The sequence below is a fragment of the Peromyscus californicus genome, unplaced genomic scaffold (assembly GCF_007827085.1).
Source record: "Peromyscus californicus insignis strain IS unplaced genomic scaffold, ASM782708v3 Scaffold_4__1_contigs__length_199733344, whole genome shotgun sequence".
In the NCBI taxonomy this organism is placed as follows: Eukaryota; Metazoa; Chordata; class Mammalia; order Rodentia; family Cricetidae; genus Peromyscus; species Peromyscus californicus.
In genome coordinates this window covers 168,920,727-168,948,557 of record NW_026294562.1, presented here as the reverse complement: position 1 = coordinate 168,948,557, position 27,831 = coordinate 168,920,727, and the positions used below count along the sequence as shown (strand labels likewise).

Here is a 27,831-nt window from a genome sequence, read left to right as displayed (position 1 = left end):
TATTTTTATCACTTCAACAGAAGAAAAAGTGGTTCTGTTTTGCCATTTATATATTTAACTTATTTACTTATTTATTTATTTTGTGAGACAAGGTCTTTAGCTCAGGCTGACCTCCACCTAACTTTGTACCTGAAGAAAACCACAGACCTCAGGCCTTCCTTGCCTCTACCTCTTCCAGGTTGGTGTGACACCATTTGGGGGGGGGGCAAGCACTCAACCGACTGAGTGTGAACCGCCATGTGGGGGCTGGGACTCGAACTCAGGTCTTCTGGAAGAGTAGGCAATGTTCTTAACCACTGAGCCATCTCTCCAGCTCCCTCCCCCCACCCTCACCCCATAAACAAAACTTAAAAAAAAAAAAAAAAAACAAATGGGGCTGGAGGACCCAAGTTCAGTTCCCAGTCCCCACATCAGGGGGGCTCAGAATTGTCTGTAAGTAAGGAGACATGGTATCCGAACCCCTCCTCTTCTGGCCTCTGAGGACATCTGCACACACATTCACAGACACCCACAGACACATACATAAAAACAAACCTTTAAAAACAAACAAACAAGCACTCGGGAGGCAGAGCCAGGCGGATCTCTGTGAGTTCAAGGCCAGCCTGGGCTACCAAGTGAGTTCCAGGAAAAGGCGCAAAGCTACACAGAGAAACCCTGTCTCGAAAAACCAAAAAAAAAAAAAAAAAAAAAAAAACAAACAAACAAGCCAGGTGGCGGTGGCACACACCTTTAATCCCAGCACTGGGGAGGCAGAGGCAGGCGGAACTCTGTGAGTTTGTGGACAGCTTGGTCTACAGAGCCAGTTCCAGGACAGCCAGAGCTACACAGAGAAACCGTCTCGAGAAACCAAAAATAAAGAAATAAACAAGCACAAGCAAACACGGAGAGGAATGAATGAGTCAACCGCCCAGTATGATGAATGAATGTAACTTAGCGGCTGTGCTGTGGGGGGTTTATTTGGAGCATTGTGTGCCTTCCTACCCGTGTCCTGCAAGGGCAGGGAACAAAAGCAACAGAAAAAATGCAATCTGTAACTACCACTAAGGGGAAAGGCTGTGGGAAAGAGCCTGGTGACCTCAGTCCTCCAGGTCTTCATCCTCCTCCTCCTCCTCATCCTCTTCCTCTTCCTCAGCGGCTGCCAGGGCCTGCTCCTGTGCAGCCTTCAGGGCCTGCTCCTCCTCCACCGTGGGGTCACTCATCTCCATGATCTCAGGGCCGCTGGGGTACTCCTGCTGAATCGGAGCTGGCAGGGATGGGTTGAAGTTCTCAGGGCTGTATTTGTGACCCCAGCCAATGTAGAGGTTCTCAAACTTCCTAGAGAAACAAGGAGACATTCTCTTGGAGGGTGGGACTAAGTCTGGCATGGTGTCACTGAAGAGTTGCCAGTGGGCAGGTGAAAGGTACGCACAGGGTTTCTCTGTCAGTCTGTCCATCCCACAAAGGTTTACTGAGCACCTGTTCTGTATCTAAAGTGCCCATGCCACCAATAAGTGGTAAGGGAACTGGAGAATGAATGTGTGCGTGCGTGCGTGCATGTGTGTCTGTCTGTCTGTCTGTGTGGGTTTGTGCACATTAGTGCAGTGCCTTCAGAGACCAGACGAGGGTATCAGATCCCCAGGTACTGGTGTTGTTGGTTGTTTTGGCTCTTTTGGGGGGCCCACCACTCAGCACCCAAATAAATTACACATGGAGGCTTTTTCTTAATTATAAATTCCTGGCCTTAGCTTGTCTTGTTTCTTGCCAGCTTTCCTTAACTTTAAATGATCCCGTCTACCTTTTGCTTCTGGGCTTTTCCCGTTCTCTTACTTCTGTCAATCTTACTCTTACTCCGTGGCTGGCTGTGTAGCTGGGTGGCTGGCCTCCTCCTTTCTGGCTCCTTCCTCTTTTTCCTTTCCTTCCAGATTTCTCCTTCTATATATTCTCTCTGCCCGCCAGCCCTGCCTATCCTTTCTCCTGCCTTACCATTGGCCATTCAGTCCTTTATTAGACCATCAGGTGTTTTAGACAGGCACAGCAGTAACACAGCTTCACAGAATTCAACAAAATGTAACATAAACAAAAGTAACACACCTTAAAATAATATACAACACACGCTGGAGTTGCAGGTGGTGTGAAGCTGCCAAACATTTGTGCTGAGAAACTGACCTGAGGTTTTCTGCAAGAGCAGTACACACTCTTAACTTTTGAGACAGGGTCTCACTATATAGCTCTGGCTGGTGTGGAACACATGTATGTAGACAAGGCTGGGCTCAGACTTGTACAGATTTGCCTGCTTCTGCCTTCCAAGTGTGGAGATTAAAGGGGGCATCACCAAGCTCAGCTCTTCATTTGTATTTTGAGGCAGAGTCTCTTCAAGTCTGGAGCTCATCAATTCTGTGTGCTCACTAGTAAATTCCAGGGATCCATTAATCCCCAGCTCCTCACTGGGGGATTCTAGGCAGGGGGTCTACCACTGAGCCACACCCCAGCCCCTCACTGGGGGATTCTAGGCAGGGGTTCTACCACTGAACCACACCCCCAGCTCCTCACTGGGGGATTCTAGGCAGGGGCTCTACCACTGAGCCACACCCCCAGCCCCTCACTGGCTTGGGCAGCAAGTACTTCACCCACCAAGCCTTCTCCTCAGCCTTTGATGTCTTCTTCCATTACTTACCATCTCTGGGTCTATTGGTTCCTGGTCTCATGTGGTCCCCCACTCCCTCCCTTTACTGATTTCTCATTTCATTCTCAGGGAGTCACAAGGCATATCTGGTACGATTGCAATTGCCTTACATCTACTGAGCCTTGTTTGAAGATTCAGTTCACACTCTGTCTTGGAGTGTTTCCGTGGACACTAGAGAAGAATGTGTGTTCTGCTGTTTTGGGGTGGAGTGGCTTTGATTTAATTTTAGTTAATTTCAATTTTAAAAATAAAACTGATACTTAATTTGGTTATTGGAAAACCTCCAAAGAGTTCTGGAACAACTTGGGTACATGAATCTGCTTTTCCTTCTTTTTTCTCTTTATGGGAGTATGTCACCATGTATCCTAGACTGGCCATAAACTGGAAACTCTTGATTTAGCCTCCTTGGTGGTTGGATAATAGATATATAACAGTAGCCTGGCTAAGGTTATTTCTCCTAACAGTACTGGAGGTTGAAGCCAGGGTCTCCTGCGGGCCAGAAAAGCACTTAGCTGCTGGGCCACACCCCCAACCCCTCACTGGGGGATTCTAGGCAGGGGCTCTACCACTGAGTCACACCCCCAGCCCCTCACTGGGGGATTCTAGGCAGGGGCTCTACCACTGAGCCACACCCCAGCCCCTCACTGGGGGATTCTAGGCAGGGGCTCTACCACTGAGCCACACCCCCAGCCCCTCACTGGGGGATTCTAGGCAGGGGCTCTACCACTGAGCCACACCCCCAGCCCCTCACTGGGAGATTCTAGGCAGGGGCTCTACCACTGAGCCACACCCCCAGTCCCTCACTGGGGGATTCTAGGCAGGGGCTCTACCACTGAGCCACACCCCCAGCCCCTCACTGGGGGATTCTAGGCAGGGGCTCTACCACTGAGTCACACCCCCAGCCCCTCACTGGGGGATTCTAGGCAGGGGCTCTACCACTGAGCCACACCCCAGCCCCTCACTGGGGGATTCTAGGCAGGGGCTCTACCACTGAGCTGTATGTAGCCTCAGCTCTTTTTTTTTTTTTTTATCTTGAAATACATTCTAGGTTGCTCAGCCTGGCCTTAAGCTTCCTCTGCAGCCAAAGCTGGCCTTGGAATAACTCATCTTCTTCCTGCTTTGGTTTCCTGATTATCTGAGTTATTGGAATCATGACCTGCACCACCAGTCCAGCAAGTCTTCCTAATGAAAACTTCATATCCAAACTGAGATTCATTTTACTGGAAAATATATTCCAGATTCTAAAAACATGTTATGAAATAAAGAATGAAAAATAGAAGCCAGGCGGTGACGGTGCACACCTTTAATCCCAGCACTCGGGAGGCAGAGCCAGGGGGATCTCTGTGAGTTCGAGTCCAGCCTGGTCTACAGAGTGACATACAGGACAGGCACCAAAACTACACAGAGAAACCCTGTCTTGAAAAAAACCAAACAAAACTAAAGCACTGGTGCTTCCAGAGGACCCAAGTTCAATCCAGCACCTACATGGCAGTTCACAACTGTCTGTAACTCCAATTCCAGGAGATTAACACCCTCACACCAATGCACATAAAATAAAAATAAATCTTTGAAAAAAGAAGTAAAATGTGGGCTGGGGTGTGGCTCAGTGGTAGAGCCCCTGCCTAGAATCCCCCAGTGAGGGACCGGGGGTGTGGCTCAGTGATAGAGCCCCTGCCTAGAATCCCCCAGTGAGGGGCTGGGGTGTGGCTCAGTAGTAGATCCCCTACCTAGAATCCCCCAGTGAGGGACCGGGGGTGTGGCTCAGTGGTAGAGCCCCTGCCTAGAATCCCCCAGTGAGGGGCTGGGGTGTGGCTCAGTGGTAGAGCCCCTGCCTAGAATCCCCCAGTGAGGGGCTGGGGTGTGGCTCAGTGGTATAGCCCCTGCCTAGAATTCCCCAGTGAGGGGCTGGGGGTGTGGCTCAGTGGTAGAGCCCCTGCCTAGAATCCCCCAGTGAGGGGCTGGGGGTGTGGCTCAGTGGTAGAGCCCCTGCCTAGAATCCCCCAGTGAGGGGCTGGGGTGTGGCTCAGTGGTAGAGCCCCTGCCTAGAATCCCCAGTGAGGGGCTGGGGGTGTGGCTCAGTAATAGGGCACTTGCCTAGAACAGGCCAAAACCCTGGGTTCCCTCCCAGCACCACAATCCAAACAATCACCCTGAAACCCAGCCTCTTTTTTAGACATTTGAACTAGAATTTTCATCTTTGCCAGATTCTCAATGAGTCTAGAATACTCCTGCCTGTCTCTCACTGGTACTTCTTTCTTTCTCTGTGGATTGTAGATTGAAGGTTGCTTCTCTCCACAATCCCCAAGGACCCAAGCCACCCAATTAGGAGCTTTTCTGCTTTATAACAGGGTACTCGCTGGCACGGGGAGCAAGGGGTGTCATATAGCTGATGACTGCACTCCCGCGACCCGCTTCCACGGATGGATCCATGGCTGTCTTTCCAACACAGGCCTGGGGTCCCGCAGGCAGCTGCCAAATAGTGACATTCAAGAGTTTCTTATAGATGGGACTGGAGAGGTGGCTCAGTGGTTAAGAGCACTGGCTGCTCTTCCAGAGGACCTGAGTTCAATTCCCAGCACCCACATGGTGGCTCACATCCATCTATAGTGGGATCTGATGCCCTTTTCTGCCCTGCAGGCATATATGCAGGTAGAACACTGTATACATGATAAATAAATAAATCTTTTAAAAAAATGAGTTTCTTATAGAGCCAAACATGATGACATGCACCTGTAACCCCAGTACTCCAGACGCAGAGGCAGGAGGATAGAGAGTTCAAGGCCAGCCAGAGCAGCATAATGAAACCCTGTGTCAACAACAGTAAGGCTCTTTTGGGGTCAGAGAGACAGCAGCACAAGCCGGACAACCCGAGTCTGATCCTGGAACCCACGTAAGAGGTCAGATTTGGTGGTGCACAACTGTACCTCAGCATTTGTACTGTGGGATGGGATGCAGAGACACATGGAATCATTATCTGGAAGCTCAGGGAGCTAGCCTGGAGTACGCAGCACAGCACAGAAACAAGACAGAGAGACTGCCACAATAAGGTGGAAGGTTAGCTCCCCTTCCTGTGCCTTCCACCTCAACATGCATGACACACACATGCACACACACACACACATGCACAAAAAACGATTAATTTTAAAGGATTCTTAGGCACTTGTGATTATGCACACCTTTAATACAACCCTCAGGAGCCAGAGACAGGTGGATCTCTCTGAGTTCGAGGACAGCCTGGTCTACAGAATGAATTCCAGATCAGCCAGGTCTGTCTACATGGTGAGATCATGTCTCAAAGAAATCCCACATAAAACAAAATAAAATCTCTTTTTGGGTTGTGTGATGGCTCAGCTGTTAAGAATGCTTACTGGTTTCCTGCACCTACATCAGGAGGCTCAGAACCACCTGTAACTCCAGTTCCTGGACACCCAGTGCCCTCTACTGGCCTCCAAAGGCACCTGCATGAATATGGTGTACATAAACTCACACAAGCACACACACACACACACACACACACACACACACACACACACACACACACATACATGTAAACAATATATATAACTTTTTCCAGAACACTCTAAAAAAAGACAAAGATGGATGAGTCAATGAACTGATGGATGCATGGATGGACGGACTGATGACGAATGAATGGGTGAGTGGATGGGAGGGAGGGGAGGGAGAAAAGGGCATGAGCATGTAGGGGTCAGTAGAACTCAATTTGACTTTCAGAGGGATTTTTAAAAATTAATGTGTGTTGGAATAAGAGGGTTGGAAAAGTCCTAGTCTCAGACTCTGGGCAAAAAAATAATAATTCACAAGAATATGGTTGAAGTATCAAGTTTCCAGGAAACTCCATCAGGACTCTTAAACTCAGAACGCAACAATGCTGGCCACATTCAGAGTTCAGGGCAGCAAAGCTCTGCCCTCTGGTGGACAGGTCTGGTACCGCAGCCAGGCTCTCGGAAGGCTGTACCGGACTGGGCGGTCGGTGAGCTTGCTTTAGGAACTTAAAGAGACAATTTAAAGGTACAAAGGATGGAAGTGGAGGTGGCTGCAGATTGTTAATATATATTTTTTGAGATGGGAATCTCTTTTTGTAGCCCTGGCTGTCCTGGATCTCGCTCTATAGACCAGACTGGCCTCGAACTCACAGAGATCCACCTGCCTCTGCCTCCCGAGTGCTGGGAATAAAGGTGGGCGCCACCACTGCCTGGCGGGTAGGTAAGATGTCTGTACCATAGACAGACCCTTGGGTCAAGGCTCAACCGTACTTGCCAATGGCGTAGGCGTAGGCCCCTGGCCAGAGGTTGGAGCGCACGATGGCCACCGAGTACTGCGGGCTGAGGCTGCAGGAGATGCGGGTGGTCCAGGGCGCCAGGTGCATGATTTCTGTGGTGAGAAGAACAAGGGAAGTGGGGTCAGGGGTCCCCCAGCCCCGCTTTACCACATGGGTGAAGAGACGGAATAGCGGGGACCAGGCAGGAGGTACAAATCACACTGAGAGAGCCCTGGCTCTGGCCCCTCTCTCTCCTGATGTGGCCCGAGGAAGCCACTTCCCCTGTCTCTGCTTCAGTGAAGGAAACAAGGACACTCACGTCACCTCCCTTCCTGGGGTGGGGGGTAGTGAGGTCTGGTAGCTATGCTTCCAGCAGGGAGCTACGAGCATTCTCTTGCAGGGTACGTGGCTTTGAACCAGGGTGCTGTGGCTCATGTGAAGGACCTGGACTGCCCTCCTGGACTGCCCTCCCGGCCACTCCTTCCTCTTCCCTCCAAGTGCCTCAGCCTTAGGGAATTCCTGCCATGAATGCAAAATTCAACTCTTGGCTGCCTCCCTTAGGGGAGGCTCCTAAACTCTCTCTTTCCCAAGCCTGAGTCAGGCTCAAAAGACTGTCTCCCAGCTAGGTGTAGGGGCACACGCCAGTAATCCCAGCACTGAGGAGACCAGAGGATTGTTTGGAGTTCAAGGCCAGCCTGGGCTACAGAGTGAGACCTGCCTTAAATGGCTGTTGTAGAATATTATTTTAAGGTGTGTTACTTTTGTTTATGTTGCATTTGTTGAACTCTGTAAAGCTGTCTAAAATACCTGATGGTCTAATAAAGTGCTGAACGGCCAATAGCAAGGCAGGAGAAAGGACAGGCAGGGCTGGCAGACAGACAGAATATATAGAAGGAGAAATCTGGGAAAAATGAAGTAGCCAGAGAAGGAGGAGGACTCCAGGGGCCAGCCACCCAGCTACACAGCCAGCCCCGGAGGAAGAGTAAGATTTACAGAAGTAAGAGAACGGGAAAAGCCCAAAGGCAAAAGGAAGTCGGGATAATTTAAGTTAAGAGAAGCTGGCTAGAAACAAGCCAAGCTAAGGTGGGCATTTATAATTAAGAATAAACCTCCGTGTGTGATTTATTTGGGAGCTGGGTGGTTGGCCCCCAAAACAGTAAAAAAGGCCAACAACAAAACAACAACCCCATGACAGCCCCCCAGAAAGAGAGAAAACCAGGGAAGAGACTCTGTCTGGTCATGGTCAAGTGCCAGATGAGGCTTGGTGACAAGATGGACACATTCCCCCAGACCCATGTTTGCTTGTTTGTTTGTTTTAAAACAGGGTAGCAGGGGTTGGGGATTCAGCTCAGTGGTAAAGCGCTTGCCTCTACCCTGAGTTCGGTCCTCAGCTCCGGGAAAAAAAATAAAATAAAATAAAATAAAATAAAATAAAATAAAATAAAATAAAATAAAATAAAATAAAATAAAACGGGGTGGCACACAACCGAGGCTGGTCTCAAACTCCATGCATCGCTGAGGATGCCTCAGGAGCCTCCGGCTTTTACCTCCCTAATGCTGGGACTTGTGCTCCCAGGGCTGGCCCGATGCCCACTGCACTGAGGCTCAGAAAGTGTGTGACATTCGTGTTTCCTTCCACCCCACCAATCCCTCGCGGGCCAGCATGGCACCTGCCCCCAAAGAAGGACTCACCTGCATCTTCCGAGAGAGGAGTCAGAAGAGGAGGACCGACCTCCTGCTCCACCTCCTCCATGCCCTCGTCTGCCTTCTCCTCTTCCTCCCCTAACTCCTCCTCCTCTTCCGTCTTCTGCATTGGGTTCACCCACGTACAGCGGCCCTGGGGGTGCAGTGGCGAAATCACATGGCACCCTCCGACAAAGCTTAGCCTACTGTGGGAGAAAGCGGAGGGAGAGCCCGACAGGCCCCTAGAGCACTGGTCCTGTCCCCAGTGAGCACCAGGGTGCTGGACACATTGCGGAGAAAAGAGACCTCAGTATTTCTGCTCTGGGACCGCTCTCATTCAGCAGCGGCAGGGGCACTTGTACCTCCCTCATTGGATTGGGTTGGTGTTGGGCTCCGTCAGCCAGTGAGTGCTCCTGTTCTCTCTCTCTCTCTCTCTCTCTCTCTCTCTCTCTCTCTCTCTCTCTCTCTCTCTCTCTCTCTCTCTCTCTGTGTGTGTGTGTGTGTTACTGATGTCAGACAAACATTCTACTGAGTTACACTCCCAACTTTGTTTCAATTTTGTTGTTTCCTTGCTTCCTTTTGTTGTTTTTCAAGACAGGGTTTCTCTGTGTAACAGCCCAGGCTGGCCTCGAACTTACAAAGATCCGCCTGCCTCTGCCTCCGCCTCCCGAGTTCTGGAATCAAAGGCCGCCACATCAGGCCCTGTTGTCTTTAACACGGGGGTCTTGTTCTGTGACCTTGAACTCCCTCTGACCAATGACTGCTTTTTGAATAATAAGTACAGGCAGGCACACAGCACAGAGCAACCTCCCATCTCCTCAGCTGTGAAGCACGGTCAGTACTTGTCCTGATCACAGAATGCGTTACTTGAAGCAAATATGGTAGCTTATGCCTGATGCACTGGTCTGCTGCTCCTGCTGGTGTGTGTGTGTGTGTGTGTGTGTGTGTGTGTGTGTTTCAGCGCGATTCAAACTAAAGTCACCCTGGAAGAAGAAAGCTCACCCGAGAAAAAGCCTCCATCAGATTGGCCTGCAAGCAAGTCTGTGGGGGCATTTTTTGGTTAATGACTGATGGGAGAAGGCCCAGCTCACAGTAGGCTGTGCCACCCCACAGCTACACAAGGAGTTTTTTTTAATATAATCAAATATTATATTAAAAATTGCAAATATTATAATAATTATATATTCTAATATATTATAATTATTGTATTATATTATAATAAAAATATCAAATATTATATTATATTGCAAAGTTGACAACAGATGATTGAACAAATCAATTCACTAGTGGATTAATTAGATGTTCCTAGCTGGGCCAGGGAGATGGTTTAGTGGATAAAAGTGTCTACGGAAAAGTCTGACGTCATGGGTTCAATTCCCAGGACCCACATGGTGGAAGGAGAGAGCTGACTCCTGAAAGCTGTCCTCTGACCTCTACAAACACAATTAATACGTAATAAATTAAAATGTAGTTACAAAGTCCTTGCTCCCAACAATCTTCATGGAATGACCAAAACCCAAGGCTGATGTCAGGACCCAGCAGGCACTAGACACAATCAGCATCACCGTCACCTCTCTCCACTCAAAAATCCTAAAGACACGTTCTGCATAGGTAGACAATTGGGTAGATGAATGGGGTAGATGTATGGATGGATAGACAGTTGACAGACACGTGGGTGGTTAGATACACTGATGAATGGACTGGTAGGTGAACAGGTCTGTGGTTGGGAGGAGGGTACCTGGGTGAAGGGTTGGTTGATGTGTAAGTAGATGAATGGATGAATGGACAGATCACGGATGTGATAGATAGGAGGATTCAAGGGAAAAGGATGGGTGGATAGACCAATGGACCGATCCATGGTTGGATGCTTGGGTAGATGGATGGGTGGGTGAGTATAATACTGGATGGATGGATGGATGGATGGATGGATGGATGGACAACCGCCAGCATCATGCTCTTACCATACAGATGCTGGGCTAGATTGGCGTGGGTCCTGGTTGGGGCACTCGGTCCTCACCTGAGGCAGGATGTGCTGCGTGTGATGTACCCAGTTGGCCATGGAGTCCACGAGCTCCAGCACTGGGATGCCCTCAAAATCGGGGTTCTCCTCGAACGAGTCGCGCCCCGCGCCGCCCTCCTCCTCCTCATCGCCCTCCTCCTCGCCGAACTGGTAGAAGCCCAGCGGGCTGATGTGCGTGGCGGCCGAGATGCGTGCAATTTGTGCGCGCAGGTAGTTGGCCTCGTTGCCCGGGAAGGGAGGGTAGCTGACGACCGGCGTGTCCAGGAAGCCCGTGAAGAACTTCTTGATCTTGCGCGCGCTCACGATCTGCGCGGGCGTCACGTGCGGCAGGCGCGTCCACGGGCGGCCCGGCTCGTTGCACACGAAGTACAGGTACTTGTTGGCGCCGGTGCGGCTCTCCTCCTTGGGGATGACGGGCGGCGGCTTCCACTGCGGCTTGGGCACTGCATCCACTACCTTCTCCTCATCCTCCTCGCCCTCCTCCTCGCCGTGCGCCTCCAGGACCTCGCCCCCCTCGATCAGCTCCTCCACCTCCTCCTCCTCGCCCTCCTCCTCGCCCTCGCGGAACTCCACCTCGGCCACCAGGTAGCTGCGGCTCAGACCCAGGATCTTGCCCCAGAAGCGGCACGTGTGGATGGGTTGCTGCTCCACCAGCTGCCTCAGGGCCATGAAGATTCGGAAACTTTCGTCCGAGCTCAGCCCCACGCCCGCCTGCTCGAAGTAGAAGGCCATCTCCATGATGTTGGGCACCGGGCTGTCCGTCTGCACAGGGATGGGAGAGAGGGATGGAAGGCTGAAGGCTTCCGAGCCTGATTCTCTTGCCACCGCCGGGGTCACGGGCATGGTACTCGGGTCAGCAGCCTCAGCACTAAGGCCCCAGCCAGCCCCGCAGCCCGACTCCTCCAGAGTTAAGAAACTTGGGCTAAAGCCCCCAGTTTGGGGAATGTCCTCAGGGAGGGTGTCCCCTGATGCAAAAGGAAATAAATACATACATACATACTTACATAAATACATAAATAAATGGAACCACACCGGGAGAAAATCCTTTTCTCTTTGTCCTGACCGAAATGAAGGACGGAAAGCCTGAAGCCACAGTAGCCCTTTGGGTACCCACAGGCAATGCATGCGTGGGTGGCCATCCTCTACACCCTAATAGTAATGGCGTGAAAGGTGGAACTGGCCCTCGGGCGCACTGCTGGATTGCCCTACTACCCGGGTCTTCTTTCTTGTTCTACTGGACGAAAAAGCCACTATTGCCAGGCACGGTGGCACATGCCTTTAGACCCCGCACTTGGAAGGCAGAGGGCCAATGGATCTCTGTGAGTTCGAGGCCAGCCTGGTCCACAGAGGGAGATCCAACCAGCCAGGGATACATTATCAAGACTGTCTAAAAAACAAAGCCACTGTGAGTCAAGGTGTCTGTTACTTAACACGCAACACACTGCCTCCCTTTCCACTGTGTTCTTGGTTCGTGAAGGCGGGATGGAGAATGGGGCGGGGGGCCGGGGGAACGGGGCCGGAAAAGTAACGCTTGACATGAGTCCTGGGGGTGGTGGGGTGGAAACAGCTGTCGGGAAGAAGTGAAATGTGTGTCTGTGGCTTGTGGCCTCTGCGGGTTACCCACCAAGGCTCTTGCCTTCCTCTGAAGAGTGCCTGCCATTCGCTCTGCAGTGGGGGAAACAGGCCACCAAGCTCCACACTCCTCAGTCTAGCAATTTTGAAATAGCCAGTGGTGCCCCGAGCTGAGCCAAGGCGGCTGAGACCTCTGGCTGGTGGCGGGCCATCTTTGGAGTCTCTGCTTGCAGATTCACGAGGCGTCTTGTGTGTGTGTGTGTGTGTGTGTGTGTGTGTGTGTGTGTGTGTGTGTGTGTCCCACTTTTTAATCCTCTTTTTATTTCCTTATTCGTACAAAAATTAGGATTGGCATTCAAAAGTCGGGCGGTGGTGGCGCACGCCTTTAATCCCAGCACTCGGGAGGCAGAGGCAGGTGGATCTCTGTGAGTTCGAGACCAGCCTGGTCTACAGAGTGAGTTCCAGGACAGACTCCAAAGCTACACAGAGAAACCCTGTCTTGAAAAAAAGAATTGGCATTCAAAATGGATGCTTCACATTAAATATTAGGCTTTCAGTAGCTAATATATTTTATGCATTATCTACCGCCAAAACCAAAAACCCATGACAGTATTTTAGAACTAGAAAAGTAGTTATGTCGTCTTTCACGACCCGTATTCATTACCTGCACTCAGTTCCTCCTCATCCCTATAGCCAGCATTTCCTGTTCTCTTCCCCTCCTGTTACACTGTATCCATACATACATAATGGCTGTGTTCCACATAGGAGGGCAAACATCAGGGTTAGTTTCTTTCTGAGATTGTGGCTTCACAATATTATACATTCCAAGTACATTCATTTTGTTTGTTTTTTTCGAGACAGGGTTTCTCTGTGCTGTGCTGGCCGACCTCGAACTCTGTAGCCTGCCTCTGCCTCCCGAGGGCAGGGATTAAAGGCCTGCGCCACTACCGCCGGGCTTTTGTTTCAGGTTTTAGATTAATGTCTTCAATCCCTTTTGAGTTGGTTTTTGTACAAGGTGAATGTGGATATACCTACAGTCTTCTGGAGGCAGAAACCCCGTTTGTTGACTAGGCTGTCTTTTTTTCCAAGTCTGTTTTTGCCTCCGTTGTCAAAAACTAAGTGGCCATCCTTTCCTGTTCAATTTCTGGGTCTTCGACTCCACTCCATTGGTTTACCTGCCTTTTCATGCCAGTACCAGGCTGTCTTTATCACCACAGTACTACGGTAGGATTTATTGAAATTTTTTATACAATATTGCTGCAAGCCACAAAAATATATGCAGTAGGATTTCAGCTGATTATGACAAGCTAATACCTGGAAGAAGCCAAGGGCCTTCCAGAGGTCAAGCTGAGGCTCAAGGAGTCTTGGTGATGTTTGGCTTTTGATTATCAGCCATTTCCTGCTATGAATTTCTCATGTGCTATTGTAGCTTTTCCATCATTTATTGGGCACCATTTCCCCTCTACTAAAGGAATATTTAGATGACCTTCTGTGCTGACAGCTGTGCACAGCCAGAACCCCAGTTCAAGCCTCCCTGTAATTATCATCATTGGCAGCATCCAGCCAGGACCATCCTTGGGTGGACGAAAGTACCTTATCAGAGATACCTCTGTACTCTCTAAGAACAGACTTAAGCATCCAGACTATCTGTTTGAGAAGGCCTGGTGGATGTGCTAATTAAGCTTAACTTTCTCCTTTCCAAAGTCTTATCTCTAGTTTTAGCTCTACCCTTAACAATTAACTCAGAACTAAAGGGTTCCTACTTACAGGTACATCTAGCTGTGATGGAAGTTGCTTAGCCGAGTTGCCTAGCGACAGAGCACACTGGCCAGAAACGGCAGGAGCAGGGATAGCTTGGAGAGATAAGGATCAAAGGGATTAAAAAGCAGTTTTATTTTCAGAGGACTAGATGGAGAAGAGAAAAGAGAATGGAAGAGCCAGATGGGTAAGAACTGGAGAGGAACGAACTGAGATGGGGAAGAACTAGATTGAAGGGCCAGAGGAGAGGACTAGAGGAACGAGATGGAAGATGAGGAAGAGCCAGATGGGGAAGAACAAGATGAGAGAGGAGGAGATGGGAGAGGAGCTGATGTGGGAAAGAACTAGATGGATGAGAACCTAGATGGGGCAGAACTAAGAAAAGAGAATAAAGATAGAACTTAGAGGGGACAGCAGATAAATGTAGAGAGAAATCAGGCAAGAAAGGAGCTAGGCAGGAGAGCAGAACTGAAGCTGTGTAGACAGAATTTTATCCCAGAGGAATAAAGTAGACGGACAAAAGAGCTTGGTGTACTTAGATTCCTTTCCTGAAAATAATTCTTGCCGTTCGTAGCTTCTCTTCTGAGCCCCTGGGAAGAAGATTATTAAGGCTGGTCCTTAATAATTTTTGAGACTATGTTTTGATCATATTCTCTTCCCCCAGCTCCAGCTCTTCCCAGATCCACCTCCCTATCCACCCCACTTCATGCTCTCTCTCTCAGGTTTCGTATTGTAACATCACTGGCAGGATTCTCTCTCTCTCTCTCTTTTTTTTCAAATTTTTTTTTATTTAGAGAGAGACAGCCCAGTAGTCTTTTTTCCCTTGGAAATGACACAGCTGTGAGCCGCCATGTGGGTGCTGGGAATTGAACCCAGGTCTACCAGAAGAGCAGCCACTGCTCCCAACCACTGAGCCATCTCTCCCGCCCTCTGGCAGGATTCTCACTCCTTGGTATTTTGTGCTTCCACATTATTTTATTTTTATTTATTTATCTGTTTTTGAGACAGGGTTTCACTAGCTGTCCTGGACCTTGCTCTGTAGGCCAGGCTGGCCTCGAACTGAGGGATTCACTTGTTTCTGCTTCCTGAGTGCTGGGATTAAAGGCATGAGCCACCACAACCAATGTCACATGAATTATGTTTTTTTTCTAAATCTGTGAAGTTTTACATTGGGATTGTGATGGGAATTGTATTAATTTCGTATATTAATTTTAGTAGCACAGGCATTTTCACAATATTAATAATGCCTACCCAGGAACATGGAATGTTCTGTCGTCTAGTATCTTCTGTGATTCCCTCTTTCAAATATCTTGTAATCTTGGTTGTATATATCTTTCATGTCTTTATTTAAATGTATTCCTAAATACTTAATTGGGGGGGATCATTTTGAATGGAATATTTTTCTAATTTCTAACAATGTTCTGAGAGTAGTCAGTATAAATGAGGCTACTGTTTGTGGGTTTTTGGTTTTGTTTTGTTTTTGATTTCTTGAGACAGGGTTTCTCTGTGTAGCTCCTGGCTGCGCTGGAACTCACTCTGTAGTCCAGGCTGGCCTCGAACTCACAGAGATCCACCTGCCTCTGTCTCCGAGTGCTGCGATGAAAAGCATGTGCCACCACCATCTGGCTTTTTTAAAATTTATTTATTATGTACACAGTGTTCTGCCTACATGCCAGAAGAGGACACCAGATAGAATTATAGATGGTTGTGAGCCACCATGTGGGTGCTGGGAATTGAACTCAGGTTCTCTGGAAGAGCAGCCGGTGCTCTTAACCTCTGAGTCATCTCTCCGGACCCTGACTTTGTTTTTTTAATTATTGATTTTGTATCCTGAAACTTTACTGTTTATTAGGTCCAAGAATTTTCTAGTCAACTCAATAGGGACTCCTGTAAAGAATCATGTCATCTGCAAAAAGAGAGTTTGACTTTGTCCTTTCCTATTTTTATGTCCCTTATGTCCTTCTCTAATTGCTACAGCCATGATTGCAAGCAGTATACTGAATGAGAGGGGACAGTGGCCATCCTTGTGTCAATCCTGATTTGAGAGGAAATGCTCTCAGTTTGTCTCCATCTGATGTAATGTTGACTGTAAAGTCCTTTATTATTTTGAGGTCTATTCCATCTATTCCTAACATCTCCAGAACTTTTATCACAAAAGCATGTTGAACTTTGTCAGATGCCTTTTCAGAGCTGACTGAAATAGCCGTGTGTGGTTTCTGTCCTGGAGTGTTTGTAAGGGATCACCTTTATTGATTTATGTGTCAGTCAGACTGACCTTGCCCCTCTGGGATGAAGCCCACTTGGACATAATGTATGGTCTTCACGTGTTCCTGAATTTGGTTTGCAAACATTTTATTAAGATTCACATTGCCAGGAGGTGGTGGTGGTGGCGGCGGCGGCGGCGGCGGCGGCGGCGGCGGCGGCGGCGGCGCACACCTTTAATCCCAGCACTTGGGAGGGCAGAGGCAGGTGGATCTCTGTGAGTTCAAGGCTAGCCTGGTCTACAGAGTGAGTTCCAGGACAGCCAGGACTGTTACACAGAGAAACCCTGTCTCGAAAAGCAAAATAAAATAAAATAAAATAAAAATAAAAAAGAATATTCTATGTTCATCAGAGAAATAGGTCTGTAATCTCTCTCTCTCTCTCTCTCTCTCTCTCTCTCTCTCTCTCTCTCTCTCTCTCTCTGTAGAGTGTTCTTTCACTTATCAAACAGGTTAAGAAGAATTGGTGTGAGGTTTTCCTTGGAGGTTTGGTAGAACTCAGCGGTGACCCCACCTGGTCCTGGGTTTTTCTTGTCTTACTAACAGCTTCAGTCTCGTTGCTTGTAACAAGTCTGCTTAAGATTACACACACACACACACACACACACACACACACACACACACACACACACACTCACTCACATGCACACATGCAAGCATCTTCAGGGCTTAATTTTAGTAGATGATATGCATTTAGAAATCCTTCCTGGGGCTGCAGAGATGGCTCAGCAGTTAAGAGCACTGACGCTCTTCCAGAGCTCCCAGGTTCAATTCCCAGCATCCACATGGCAGCTCACAACTGTCTGTAACTCCAGTTCTAGGGGGTCTGACACCCTCACACAGACATACATGCGGGCAAAACACCAATGAACATAAAAAAAAATATTTCCATTTCTTCTGGCTTACCCAGCTTTTCAGAGTTAAGTCTTCATGGAAATTTCCAGCCATGTTCTGTATTTCACTGGGGTCAGTTGCAAGGACACCCTTTTGACCTCTAATTTTTTTTTGTTAATTTTTGTCTTCTCCCTCTTTATTTTGTCAGATTAGCCAAGGGCTTGTGTACCTCACGTTTTCAAATGACCGATTCTTTGTTTGGCTGGTTTTATGTAGTGTTCTTTCATCCTCAATTTCATTCAGTTCTTCCCCCATCTCCCTCAGTGCCGTCGCTGTGTTTGGGACTGGCCACGTGCGTTTCGAGATCCTTGTGTGCATCATTAGGTTGTTTATCTGATGTCCCTCAGCTTCTTTCACACACTTTCTCTCACTTATCGCTATTAGCTCTCCTCTTTAGAGTCTTGGCTGCACCCCAGGGCTTCAGACAGGATGTAACTGCATTTTCATTTGCCTCTGGGGATTTTTTTTTTCATTTCCTTTCTGACTTCTTGGATGACCCACTGTTCATCCCAACGTGTGTTAAGACTCCAGATATTTTTGTAGTTTCTCTTGTTGATTTCTAATTTTATTGCGTTATGATATTCTAGGAATTCTCTCTCTGGCTCGCTTGCTCTCTTTTTGTATTGAAACGACCTGTGTCCTTTGATGTGACTGACTTTGGAGAAGGTTCCATATTCCGTATGTATCTGTTAAGTCCAGGTCATCCATAGAATATTTTAGTCTGAAATTGAATTCCTTTTTTTTTTTTTTTAATTTGGAAGACCTAGCTAAATTTGAGAGTGGAGCATTTGATGGTGGGGCTGGAGAGATGGCTCAGCAGTCAAGAGCACTTGCTGCTCTTTCAGACACTGGAGTTTGATTCCCAGCACTCACATTGGGCTGCTCACAAACGCCTGTAACTCCATGTCCAGGGGATCAGATCCCTTCTGGCCTCCAAGGTCACCTGCACATATGTGGGCATGTTACACACAGGCACAGATGCATAAACAAAAAGAAAAAACATCTTTGAAAAAATGTAAGCCAGGTTTGTTTTCAAGACAGGGTTTCTCTGTGTAGCCCTGTCTGTCCTAGAACTCACTCTGTAGACCAGGCTGAAAACCACAGTTATTAACATGCCAGGATCTCCATGTCATGTCCATGTAGCCTCAAACTCAACTCTACATCCTGCCTCGGCCTCCTGAGTACTGGGATTACAGGCGTGCTCCACTGTGTGGAAACCTCCCTCAGTCCTTAATAAGCATGTTATTACAGCGTGTTTACCTCGATGTCACTGACATTAGCCTCATGAGATGGCTCAGGCTGTAAAGCATTTGTTTTGCAAGCTTGAGGACCCAGTTTGATCCTTAGAACCCTGTAAACAGTCAGGTATAGCGGCACAGGCTTGCAATCCCACTGGGGAGGCAGAGACAGGTGGATTCCTGGATTCATTAGTCAGCCCTCCTAGTCTAGCTGGCAAGGGTGTTTGGATGTGTTCGAGTGAGCACATCATCTTTTTAAAAATATTTATTTTATGTGTATGGGCCTTTCATGCCATATATGTCCGTGTGCTATGTATGTGCTTGGTACCCTAGCAGGCCAGAAGAGCCTGAACTGGAGTTACAGATGACTGTGATCTGCCATGGGGGTGCTGGGAATTGAACTCAGGACCTCTGGAAGAGTAATCAGTGCTCTTAACCACTGAGCCATCTCTCCAGCCCCTACTCTTTTTTTTTTTTTTTTTTTTTTTTTTTTTTTTTTTTTTTTTTTTTTGAGACAGGGTTTCTCTGTGTAGCCCTGGCTGTCCAGGAATTTTCTTTGTAGCCCAGGCTGGCCTCAAACTCAGAGGTCCACCTGCATCTACCTCCCGAGTGCTGGGATTAAAGGCGTGCGCCACCACCACCCGGCTGCACATGGCACTTTTTAGAATCCTGGATCCACGTGCAAATGGTGTTGTGTCACACTACAGCTGAAGGACGTCAGTGTTGCCAGCCCTTTTGGCCACCGTTGTGGAATCAAGTGTGGACAAGTACTCCAAATGACAGAGTCAACTCTTTTTTTTTTTTTTTTTTTTTTTTTTTTTGAGACAGGGAGAGCATGTCTTGCTGGCCTGAAATTCCCTATGTACACCCGGCTAGTCTTGAACTCAGAGATCCACCTGTTTCTGCCTCATGAGTGCTTCGATCAAAAACGTGCGCCACCACATTAGATTGGCCCTAATCTGCTTGGTGTGGTTGGATGGAGAGAAAAACCAGCGACATGGTCCCCAGAGACCATTGTCTGGTGTGGCTAGGTTTCGGCACAGGTTGGTCTGACACTCAGAGGCCACGTGAACATGTCTTGCTCTGTGATGAGCCTTGACTTGCTGGGAAAACCAAAATCTTGATTCTTCTTTCTCTCGTCCTGTTTCTACTGTTAGGGAAATTCCAGCTACCATTTGCGACCATGCTGTTTTGTTGTGAGGTAAGGTCTCTTTTACCTGCATTACCCTTAAACTCATCCATGTAGCCCAGAGTGGGCTTGAACTTCTAATTTACTGGCTCCATGTCCTAAGTGCTCGGATTACAGGCGTGTCCTACCACAACCAGTCATTGTGGTGCTGGGCGTTGAACCCAGGCCTTCATGCACCCTCGCTAAGCACTCTACCACTGAGCTATGTCCCCATATATATATATATTTTTTTTTTCAGTGCTAGACTTCAAACCCAAAGCCTTTTGAATAGTGAGCAATCTTTCTACCCCTGAGCCACGCCCCCAGCCCCTCACTGGGGGATTCTAGGCAGGGGCTCTACCACTGAGCCACACCCCAGCCCCTCACTGGTGGATTCTAGGCAGGGGCTCTACCACTGAGCCACACCCCAGCCCCTCACTGGGGGATTCTAGGCAGGGGCTCTACCACTGAGCCACACCCCCAGCCCCTCACTGGGGAGTCTAGGCAGAAGCTCTACCACCCAGTTATACCCTCAGATTGGATTTTGGAGGGGAGGATTTAAGACGAGATCTCCTAGCCGGTCAGTGGTAGTGCACTCCTTTAATCCCAGCACTGGGGAGGCAGAGAGAGATGGTTCTCTGAGTTCGAGGCCAGCCTGGTCTACAGAGTGGGTTCCAGGACAGTCAGGGCCACACAGAAAACAGACAGGAGTTCCTGTGGTGTGAAGTAATGTAGGTGACAATTCCAGGCAGTGGAGGATGGACCATCCCATCAAAGTCCTTGGGAATTACAGCTAGCAAGAGACACAATGAGAAAGAGAGGAGCCCCACCCCAGCCCAGATGTGGCTCCGTCTCTTCCCAGAAACAAGCACAGGCCACAGATGCCCACAGTTTTTCTCTCTAGATGTTGAATTAAGAACTCTGGGACTGCCAGATGGCGGTGGTGGCGCACACCTTTACTCCCAGCACTTGGGAGGCAGAGCCAGGCAGATCTCTGTGAGTTCGAGGCCAGCCTGGTCTACAGAGCAAGATCCAGGACAGGCTCCAAAGCTACACAGAGAAACCCTGTCTCAAAAAACCAAAAAAAAAAAAAAAAGAACTCTGGGACTGGGGACATAGCTATCATGACACGGAGACTTCTTATTAATTATGAAAGCTCAGCTGATAGCTCAGGCTTGTTCCTAACTAGCTCTTAGAACTTAAATTAATTATGTGCTATTAATTTATGTGCCATCTCTATTAATTTATGTGCTCCCACGTGGCTTGTTACCTCATCTCCTATATGTTATGGTTCCTCCACGTCTCTCCGTGACTCTGCCCTTCCTCTTCCCAGTGTTCTCTCTGTCCTGAAAATCCTGCCTGGTTATTGGCCATTTAGCTTTTTATGAAACCAGTCACAGTGACATATCTTCACACAGTGGAAAGGGATATTCCACAACAGCCTACCATGCATGAGAAGGACCGTAGAAACCCTGGAAGCTCATGACTGTCATTCCAGCCCTCAGGAGGTAGAGGCAGGAGGATCAGATATCCAGTGTCATCCTTAACTACGTAGCAAGTTCAAAGCCAGGGATATATCAGACCCTTTGTCAAAACCTGACCTCCCAACCCTGCAAAAATAAAAAAAGAAATAAAGAAAACAACTGTCCCCAGTTCTAAGGAGCTGGGTCTCAGCCTTCCAGAGCCCATCAAGGCATGAAGTTCACACGGGGTGGGACTCGGAGGGAACAGTGAACTAAGGTGTATGTAGAACCTCCCCCAGGGGTGTTTTTTGTTTTGTTTTTTGTTTTTTGGCTTTTCAAGACAGGGTTTCTCTGTGTAGTTTTGTTGCCTTTCCTGGAACTCACTTGGTAGCCCAGGCTGGCCTTGAACTCACAGAGATTCCCCTGGCTCTACCTCCCGAGTGCTGGGATTAAAGGTGTGCGCCACCACCACCCGGCCCCCAGGAATGTTCTATTGAGGCAGGGCCTCCTGGGATCTGGAGCTAAGGGGGGAAGGACAGCTAAGGGATATCCCTCAAAAAAAAAAAAAAATCTTTTTTTATTTATAAGATTTAAATTTTTTTTTGTATGTGTATGAGTGTTTTGCCTACATGTATATCTGTATACCGTGTGCGTGCCTGATGCTCTCGGAGGTCAGAAGAGGGCACCAGATCCCCTGGAACTTTTCCATCCATTTTTTTCCTTAAAAACAGGGTCTCGCCGGGCGGTGGTGGCGCACGCCTTTAATCCCAGCACTCGGGAGGCAGAGCCAGGCGGATCTCTGTGAGTTCGAGGCCAGTCTGGGCTACCAAGTGAGTTCCAGGAGAGGCGCAAAGCTACACAGAGAAACCCTGTCTCGAAAAACCAAAAAAAAAAAAAAAAAAAAAAAAAAAAAAAAAAAAAAAAAAAACAGGGTCTCGCCTGGCGGTGGTAGCGCACGCCTTTAATCCCAGCACTCGGGAGGCAGAGGCAGGCGGATCTCTGTGAGTTCGAGGCCAAGCTGGTCTTCAGAGCGAGATCCAGGAAAGGCGCAAAGCTACACAGAGAAACCCTGTCTCGAAAAACAAAAAAAAACAGGATCTCATGTCGCCCAGACTGGTTGACCAGATGACTGTGAGCTGCCATGTAGAGATGGAAAACCAATCCAGGTCCTTCTGGAAGAGCAGCCAATGCCCTCAACTGCTGAGCCATCTCTCCGGCCCCTGGTTACACCTTTAGAAATGTATTCTCCCTCCAGGGTTCTCCCGTTGTGCTGTAAACCTGTATTTAAGACCTCCTCCCTCCTTCAATAAACTGTATTCGGCATTCAAAAAAGAAAAGAAAATAAATAAATAAATATATGTGTTTTCTTGTTTGTGTGCAAATCAGAGGATGACTTGTGGAAACATGCTCTCTTCTGCCAGCCCATGGGTGGGTCCTGGGGAACACACAGGTTGTCACGCTTGGTGGCAAACACTTTTACCCACTGAGCGTCTCAGCAACCCACCTCACCCATTTTTAAAAAATCATCATAATCAGTATACTAGCTCACTCTGAGTCCTGGAAGGCCAGAAACCCCTCTGGGTTGGCCACATTAACTTCAACTCATAACCCGCTTCCCTCAGCCCTCCTGGGCATCTCTACCTTTTTTTAACAAAACAAGACAAAAACAAGACAGGGTCTCGTGTATCCCAGGCTGGTTGACCTGGCACTCACCATGTGGCTGAGGCTGACCCTGAATTCCCGCTCCACCTCCCAAGAGGTAGTGTTACAGGTGTGTGCTGCCAAACCCAGTTTATGCAGCGCTGGGGAGGGACCCAGGGCTTTGTACCTGTTGGGCAAGCACTCTACCCAGTGAGCCGTGTTCCCAGCCCCTCCCCCAGACTATGCATCGCTCAGTTCTGGAACAAAGGACTGTGGCGTTAAATACTCTGAGGAGGGTAGAGTATTCTTGGGTCATAGGTGGAAAAGTTCTTAGCAGGCCTTAACTTATAAATAGGAAACTGAGGCAGGGGGAGAGGAAGGAATGGATTCTGAGTTGAGAGACTCAGAGGCGGTAGGAAATGTGTGTGGAGGGGGAGATGGTGAATGATTCTCATGAGATGGGAGACCGGGGCTCCCTCACGTGACAGCCGGGGGGGCGGCTTCGAGAAGGCAGAGCCAAGTGCCTGTCCCTTGCTCCCAAACCTTGTGTGGTGTACCAGATACTGCTTCGGGTGGACCCCTCCCCAGGCACGGCAGACACTGTATTGCCAGTCACTTCTGTTCACACCTTCAGCCGACTGTGGCCGCAGGCCAGTCCCCCCCCCACCACCACTCTCACCCACCCCCCACCTCTCCACACCAGCTCACTCACCACCTCCTCTTCCATTTCCTGTTCGCCTTCTCCTCCACCCCTGCCGAACAGGGCCTTTTGCTTCTCGGCCATCTCGTAGGTGGGCTGCATCTCGGGATCGTCCCGCAGCGTGTCCAGCTTGGGGTGGAACCATTCCCACTGCGTGTTGCGGTTCAGAGTCTCCAGGATGGACAGGGGGTCCTCGGGCCGCTGGTTCAGGATCTTGGTCAGCAGGTTCACCAGGTGCTCATACCTGCCTCCCAGGAGGAGTGGGGGGGGGTGGGGAATACCGCTCGCTCAGTGCACTGAGCCTATCTGGGGCCTGTCCCTCTGTCTACTGCTAGGGACACAGGAGGGAACAGAAAACGGCCCTGCCCAGGTGGAATTGACATTCTGATGATAGACACAAATGGCTACTTATCGCCAAGATGGGGGTGCTAAGACCTCCCTTCCTTCCTTCTCTGTAGCAGGGTCTCACTATGTAGCCCAAGCTGGCCCTAAACAAGAAATCTGGCTTCATGACTTCTATTTAATATTGCTTAAGTGATCATAGCCAATGCAATAAGGCATGAAAAGGAAAGGGATTAAAATAGAATAAGCAACATTGTTTAGGTTCACAAGCAATGCCTGGGGTTGCAGGAAGATCCTGAGGTGAGGGTATGCCTGGTATACTGGAAAAAGATGGAGTTTTAGTGTAGCCAGAACAGTGTAAGGGAAGATTAAGAATGGAGAAGCCAGAGTAATAATAGTCCCATGATGGTTTCCACCCACTCAGTCCAGGCACCACGCGGAGCATTTGAGAGCATTATTGAATACTTGTAACAACCATCTCTCTCTCTCTCTCTCTCTCTCTCTCTCTCTCTCACACACACACACACACATACACAGTAGTTTTTTAATTTAGATTTTATTGTATTTTTATGTGTACAACTGTTTTTGCCTGTCTGTATGTACATCACATGCATGCCTGATGCTTACAGGGGTCAGAAGGTGCTGGGGTTTCTGAGTGCTGGGAACTGAACCTGACTCCTTTGCAAGAATAACAAATGTGGGCTGGAGAGATGGCTCAGAGGTTAAGAGCACTGGCTGCTCTTCCAGAGGTCCTGAGTTCAATTCCCAGCACCCACATGGTGGCTCACAACCATCTGTAATGAGATCTGGTGCCCTCTTCTGGCCTGCAGGCATACATGCAGTACACAACACTGTACATACAATAAATAAATTTGGAAAAAAATGTTCAAGATTTATTTATTGTGTATAGTGTTCTGCCTGCATGTGTCCCTGCAGGCCAGAAGAGGGCACCAGATCTAATTATAGATGGTTGTGAGCCACTATGTGGGTGCTGGGAATTGAACTCAGGACCTCTGGAAGAGGAGCCTGTGCTCTTAACCTCTGAGCCATCTCTCCAGGCCCATATATATATATATATGCGTGTGTGTGTGTGTGTGTGTGTATGTGTGTGTGTGTGTGTGTGTTTCGAGACAGGGTTTCTCTGTGTAGCTTTGCGCCTTTCCTGGAACTCACTCTGTAGACCAGGCTGGCCTCGAACTCGCAGAGGTCCACCTGCCTCTGCCTCCCGAGTGCTGGGATTAAAGGCGTGCACCACCACCGCCCGGCTACCTAAATTAATATTTAAAACATCTTGAAAAGGCTGGAAAGACAGCTCTGTGGTTAAGAGTACACATTGCTCTCGCAGAGAACCAAGAGTTTGGTTGCCAACACCTACGTCAGGAAGCCCGCAACTGCCTAACTCCAGTGCCAGAGGATGCAATGCCCTCTTCTGTCCTTCACAGGCAATGTGTTCACATGTGCAAACACACACACACACACACACACACACACACACACACACACACACACACACACACAGAGAGAGAGAGAGAGAGAGAGAGAGAGAGAGAGAGAGAAACGAAACCTTGGAAAAAGAACAAGAGAGACTGACCAGGGCATTTTAAGAAGAAACCCTGAAGCCCCCAGGACTGGAAACGTGTTGACGAAACACAAAACAAGTTAGTTTTGAGTGGATCTGGAGCTGAGGTAGAGACTAATTGGTGAGTGGCAGCTGAGTATCCACTGTGGGCAGGGTGGGAAGCCACACCTCCTGAATGTGCTCTTCCAGTCAGCAGGGAGCCACAGCGGGTTCTCAGCACAGGAGGGATGGAATCGGCTACATGCTTTAGCCAGCCCTGTCTCATCCTCTTGTTCCCCCTGCCCACTGTGGTCCCAGACATAGCAGCGCCCTTCCAAGGCCTGGCTGTGCCCTATCTCTGGACCACTCTTCCTCTTGTTACATGCGGGGTGCTACCCCCGGGTCCCTCCCCGCGTTACCTCCTAAGCCCTTCTCATCGACTATGCCACGTTCAACCTTCGTATTTCATTCTCTATAACATACCTAACGGAAGAGGGAGGGGATCATGACCGCAGCTCAGTGACTGACAACCACCCTCCTCAGACAGGGGTTAGCAGACAAGAACAGGGCCCTGGGAGCCAGAAGCCTTGTTCTACAGTGCTGGCTCTACCACTTCCTGTGCTGTGTGATTTTAGATAAGCAACCCAACCTCTCTGGTTCAGTCTCCTGCAGAAACAGGCTTAGTGGCTCTGTGAATCCTTGGGACTAGATGTCAGGGTGGGGTGTGCTGGCATGGAGGCGGCACCTGCTGCTATTCCTCCCTCAGTTCTCTGCCACGTTAGATGATGCCCACAGAGACCCCACACCCGAGGCAGCCTTGGCTAGGGCCCTTCCCAGCCTGCTGCCCACCTTCTCCACCCCCAACCTCCTCTCACAGGCTGAGGCTGCAGTTCACGCTGGTCTGCAGCAGGTAGGCCTTGGCGTTCTGCACTGCCAGCTCGCGGGGCTCGGGGTCAGGCACCTCTCCGACGAAGGGCATGAAGCCCAGGTCCGAGGGCCCTGAGTGGAGAGTGGGGTCGTCCCTCAGGTACGGCCCGTGCTGCACGGCCTGGCCCATCAACTGGTCCTCTCGTGGGTACATGTTGAGCTGGCCCAGGATGCCGGCGCCCAGATCCTCCAGTTGTTCTAAGAGGCCCTGTCCCTGAGGGAACTGCTGCATCATTCTGTTCTCATCCAGGTAAGCCTGTGGCGAGAACTCCAGTGGAAAGCCTGGTGGGTAGCCTAAGCTCATGGACCGGTTATACTCCATGTCTTCCTCGCCTTGGTTATCTGAGGTGATGCTGGTCCTCTGTGGCCAGTGAGGCAGGCCGGTTGCCTGCAGGTCCTGACTGCCCTGACTGCCTTGACTGCTCCGACTGCTCCGACTGCCCCGCTGCGGAGGTCTGCGCAGCACATCGTCCAGAGTTCGGCGAACCCCATCCTCTGGGACGGGCAAGAGAGGCTGCGAAGACTCTCGACTGCGCCCCCTCTCTGAGCTTTGAGAAGTCTTCCGGCTTTGGGATGAGGGGTCGGCGTTGGGTGGTGGCTCCCCCATGTTTCAAGTGTGTGGATCTGTAGGAGGAAGGCTAGCCAGTGGGGGCCGCGCCTGCAACCTGTACCCTGCCTGCCGTTACATTACTAGCGCGGGCGCCTGCAGGGTGGGAGCTGGGTGTGCGCAGGCGCAGTCTAGTACTGCTCCGACTTCAGTTTCCAGTCCGCTGCAGAGAGACACTGCCGCCACGCCTGAGCGCCACCTCCTTTATTTGTGTTAAGGCAATGCTCTAGGTGGCCCACCCCGCTCCTCCCCCCCAACTCCCGCAGCTGTCAGCTGTTCCCCTTGCTCTCGGGTTCCCTGGCCTCCGGGCTGGAGGTTGTCAAGGTTTCCTCCACTGCGTGGCTGAGGCTCTGGGGGCTCCGCTCATCCTTGGGGCTCGGTCCGACTGCTGCTGCCTCCTGGTGGCGGGAGAAGGCAAGGGACAGCGGGTCAGGAGCAGGTTGCCCCTCAGCCCCAGGCCCGGGGCTCTGCTCCAGCCTCCCTCTGCAGTTCGAGCTGTCGCCCTACCTTAGGCAGGGGACCCTCAAGACTGGAGTCCAGGAGTGTGCTTTCAGCCAGCCCTGAGTCGTCATCCATGCTGATGAAGATGGCTGGGGTCTCACATTCGGGACCCTCCTCCCGGTATTCCATGGCCTCCTCAGCCGGGGTGGGACCGGCTCGGGCCGCTGGCGCCGCCGCCGCCGCCGCCGCCGGCATGGAGGAGGATGCCGAGGCAGCAGGCACTCCCACGCCTGTGGGCTTCAGCTTCTGTTCCTCCTCCAGCTGCCGCTTCAGGGCCTTCTCCTGAGCCAATCGCAGGCCGATGAGGTCCTGAGGGGGCCGTGGAGCAGGGGCCGGGGCCGGGGCCAGAGCCAGTGCCAAGGGTTCCAGGTCATCCTGGAGTGAGAGGGGCACTCAGCTCAGAAAGGGCGGTTCCCACCCCCCAGGATGGAGGAGACGGAGGCCACCGAGCTGCAGAAAGCATGGAGGGCACACTGCATAGTTTCTCCATCTGGACTCGGGAGTGGGGTGGAGAGTGGGGGGTGGGGGTGAGGGTGGGGGTGGAGGGTGGCCGTTCT

The 27,831-nt window shown here is 49.9% G+C and overlaps 2 protein-coding genes across 4 annotated transcripts in view; both read right to left on the bottom strand.

Moving 5' to 3' along the window:
* Nucleotides 1-695: 695 nt before the first annotated feature.
* Rsph6a (radial spoke head 6 homolog A) lies at nucleotides 696-26,995 on the bottom strand. 3 transcript variants are annotated; one of them, XM_052762045.1, is made up of 6 exons: nucleotides 26,115-26,964; nucleotides 23,352-23,583; nucleotides 10,642-11,406; nucleotides 8,634-8,778; nucleotides 6,937-7,054; nucleotides 696-1,314 (listed from the first exon to the last, which is right to left on the bottom strand). In XM_052762045.1, exons 1-6 carry the CDS (start codon nucleotides 26,771-26,773, stop codon nucleotides 1,077-1,079), a joined length of 2,157 nt encoding a protein of 718 aa, XP_052618005.1. In that variant the 5' UTR covers nucleotides 26,774-26,964; the 3' UTR covers nucleotides 696-1,076. The 3 variants fall into 3 exon arrangements, with proteins under 3 accessions (XP_052618005.1, XP_052618006.1, XP_052618007.1); XM_052762046.1 differs by having other exon boundaries at nucleotides 1,081-1,310; nucleotides 26,115-26,995; XM_052762047.1 differs by lacking the exon at nucleotides 6,937-7,054 and having other exon boundaries at nucleotides 1,081-1,314; nucleotides 26,115-26,995.
* The window catches only part of Sympk (symplekin scaffold protein), a 33,264-nt gene continuing 32,395 nt past the window's right edge, over nucleotides 26,963-27,831 (bottom strand). Inside the window, exons 26-27 of the mRNA XM_052762044.1 lie at nucleotides 27,281-27,649; nucleotides 26,963-27,171 (exon numbers count right to left, since the gene is read on the bottom strand). Of these exons, the coding sequence (XP_052618004.1) occupies nucleotides 27,043-27,171; nucleotides 27,281-27,649 (498 nt within the window). The 3' untranslated portion in view covers nucleotides 26,963-27,042. The remainder of the gene's footprint in view (nucleotides 27,172-27,280; nucleotides 27,650-27,831) is intronic.

Excerpts from the sequence above, each read along its gene's own strand:
- Rsph6a (XM_052762045.1), bottom strand. The coding sequence starts at position 26,773 with ATGGGGGAGCCACCACCCAACGCCGACCCCTCATCCCAAAGCCGGAAG. Across the intron at positions 11,407-23,351 it reads AGGAAATGGAAGAGGAGGTG|ACGGACAGCCCGGTGCCCAA; the intron begins GTGAGTGAGCTG and ends ATCCCTGTGCAG. Across the intron at positions 7,055-8,633 it reads TCCTCTCTCGGAAGATGCAG|AAATCATGCACCTGGCGCCC; the intron begins GTGAGTCCTTCT and ends TTCTCACCACAG.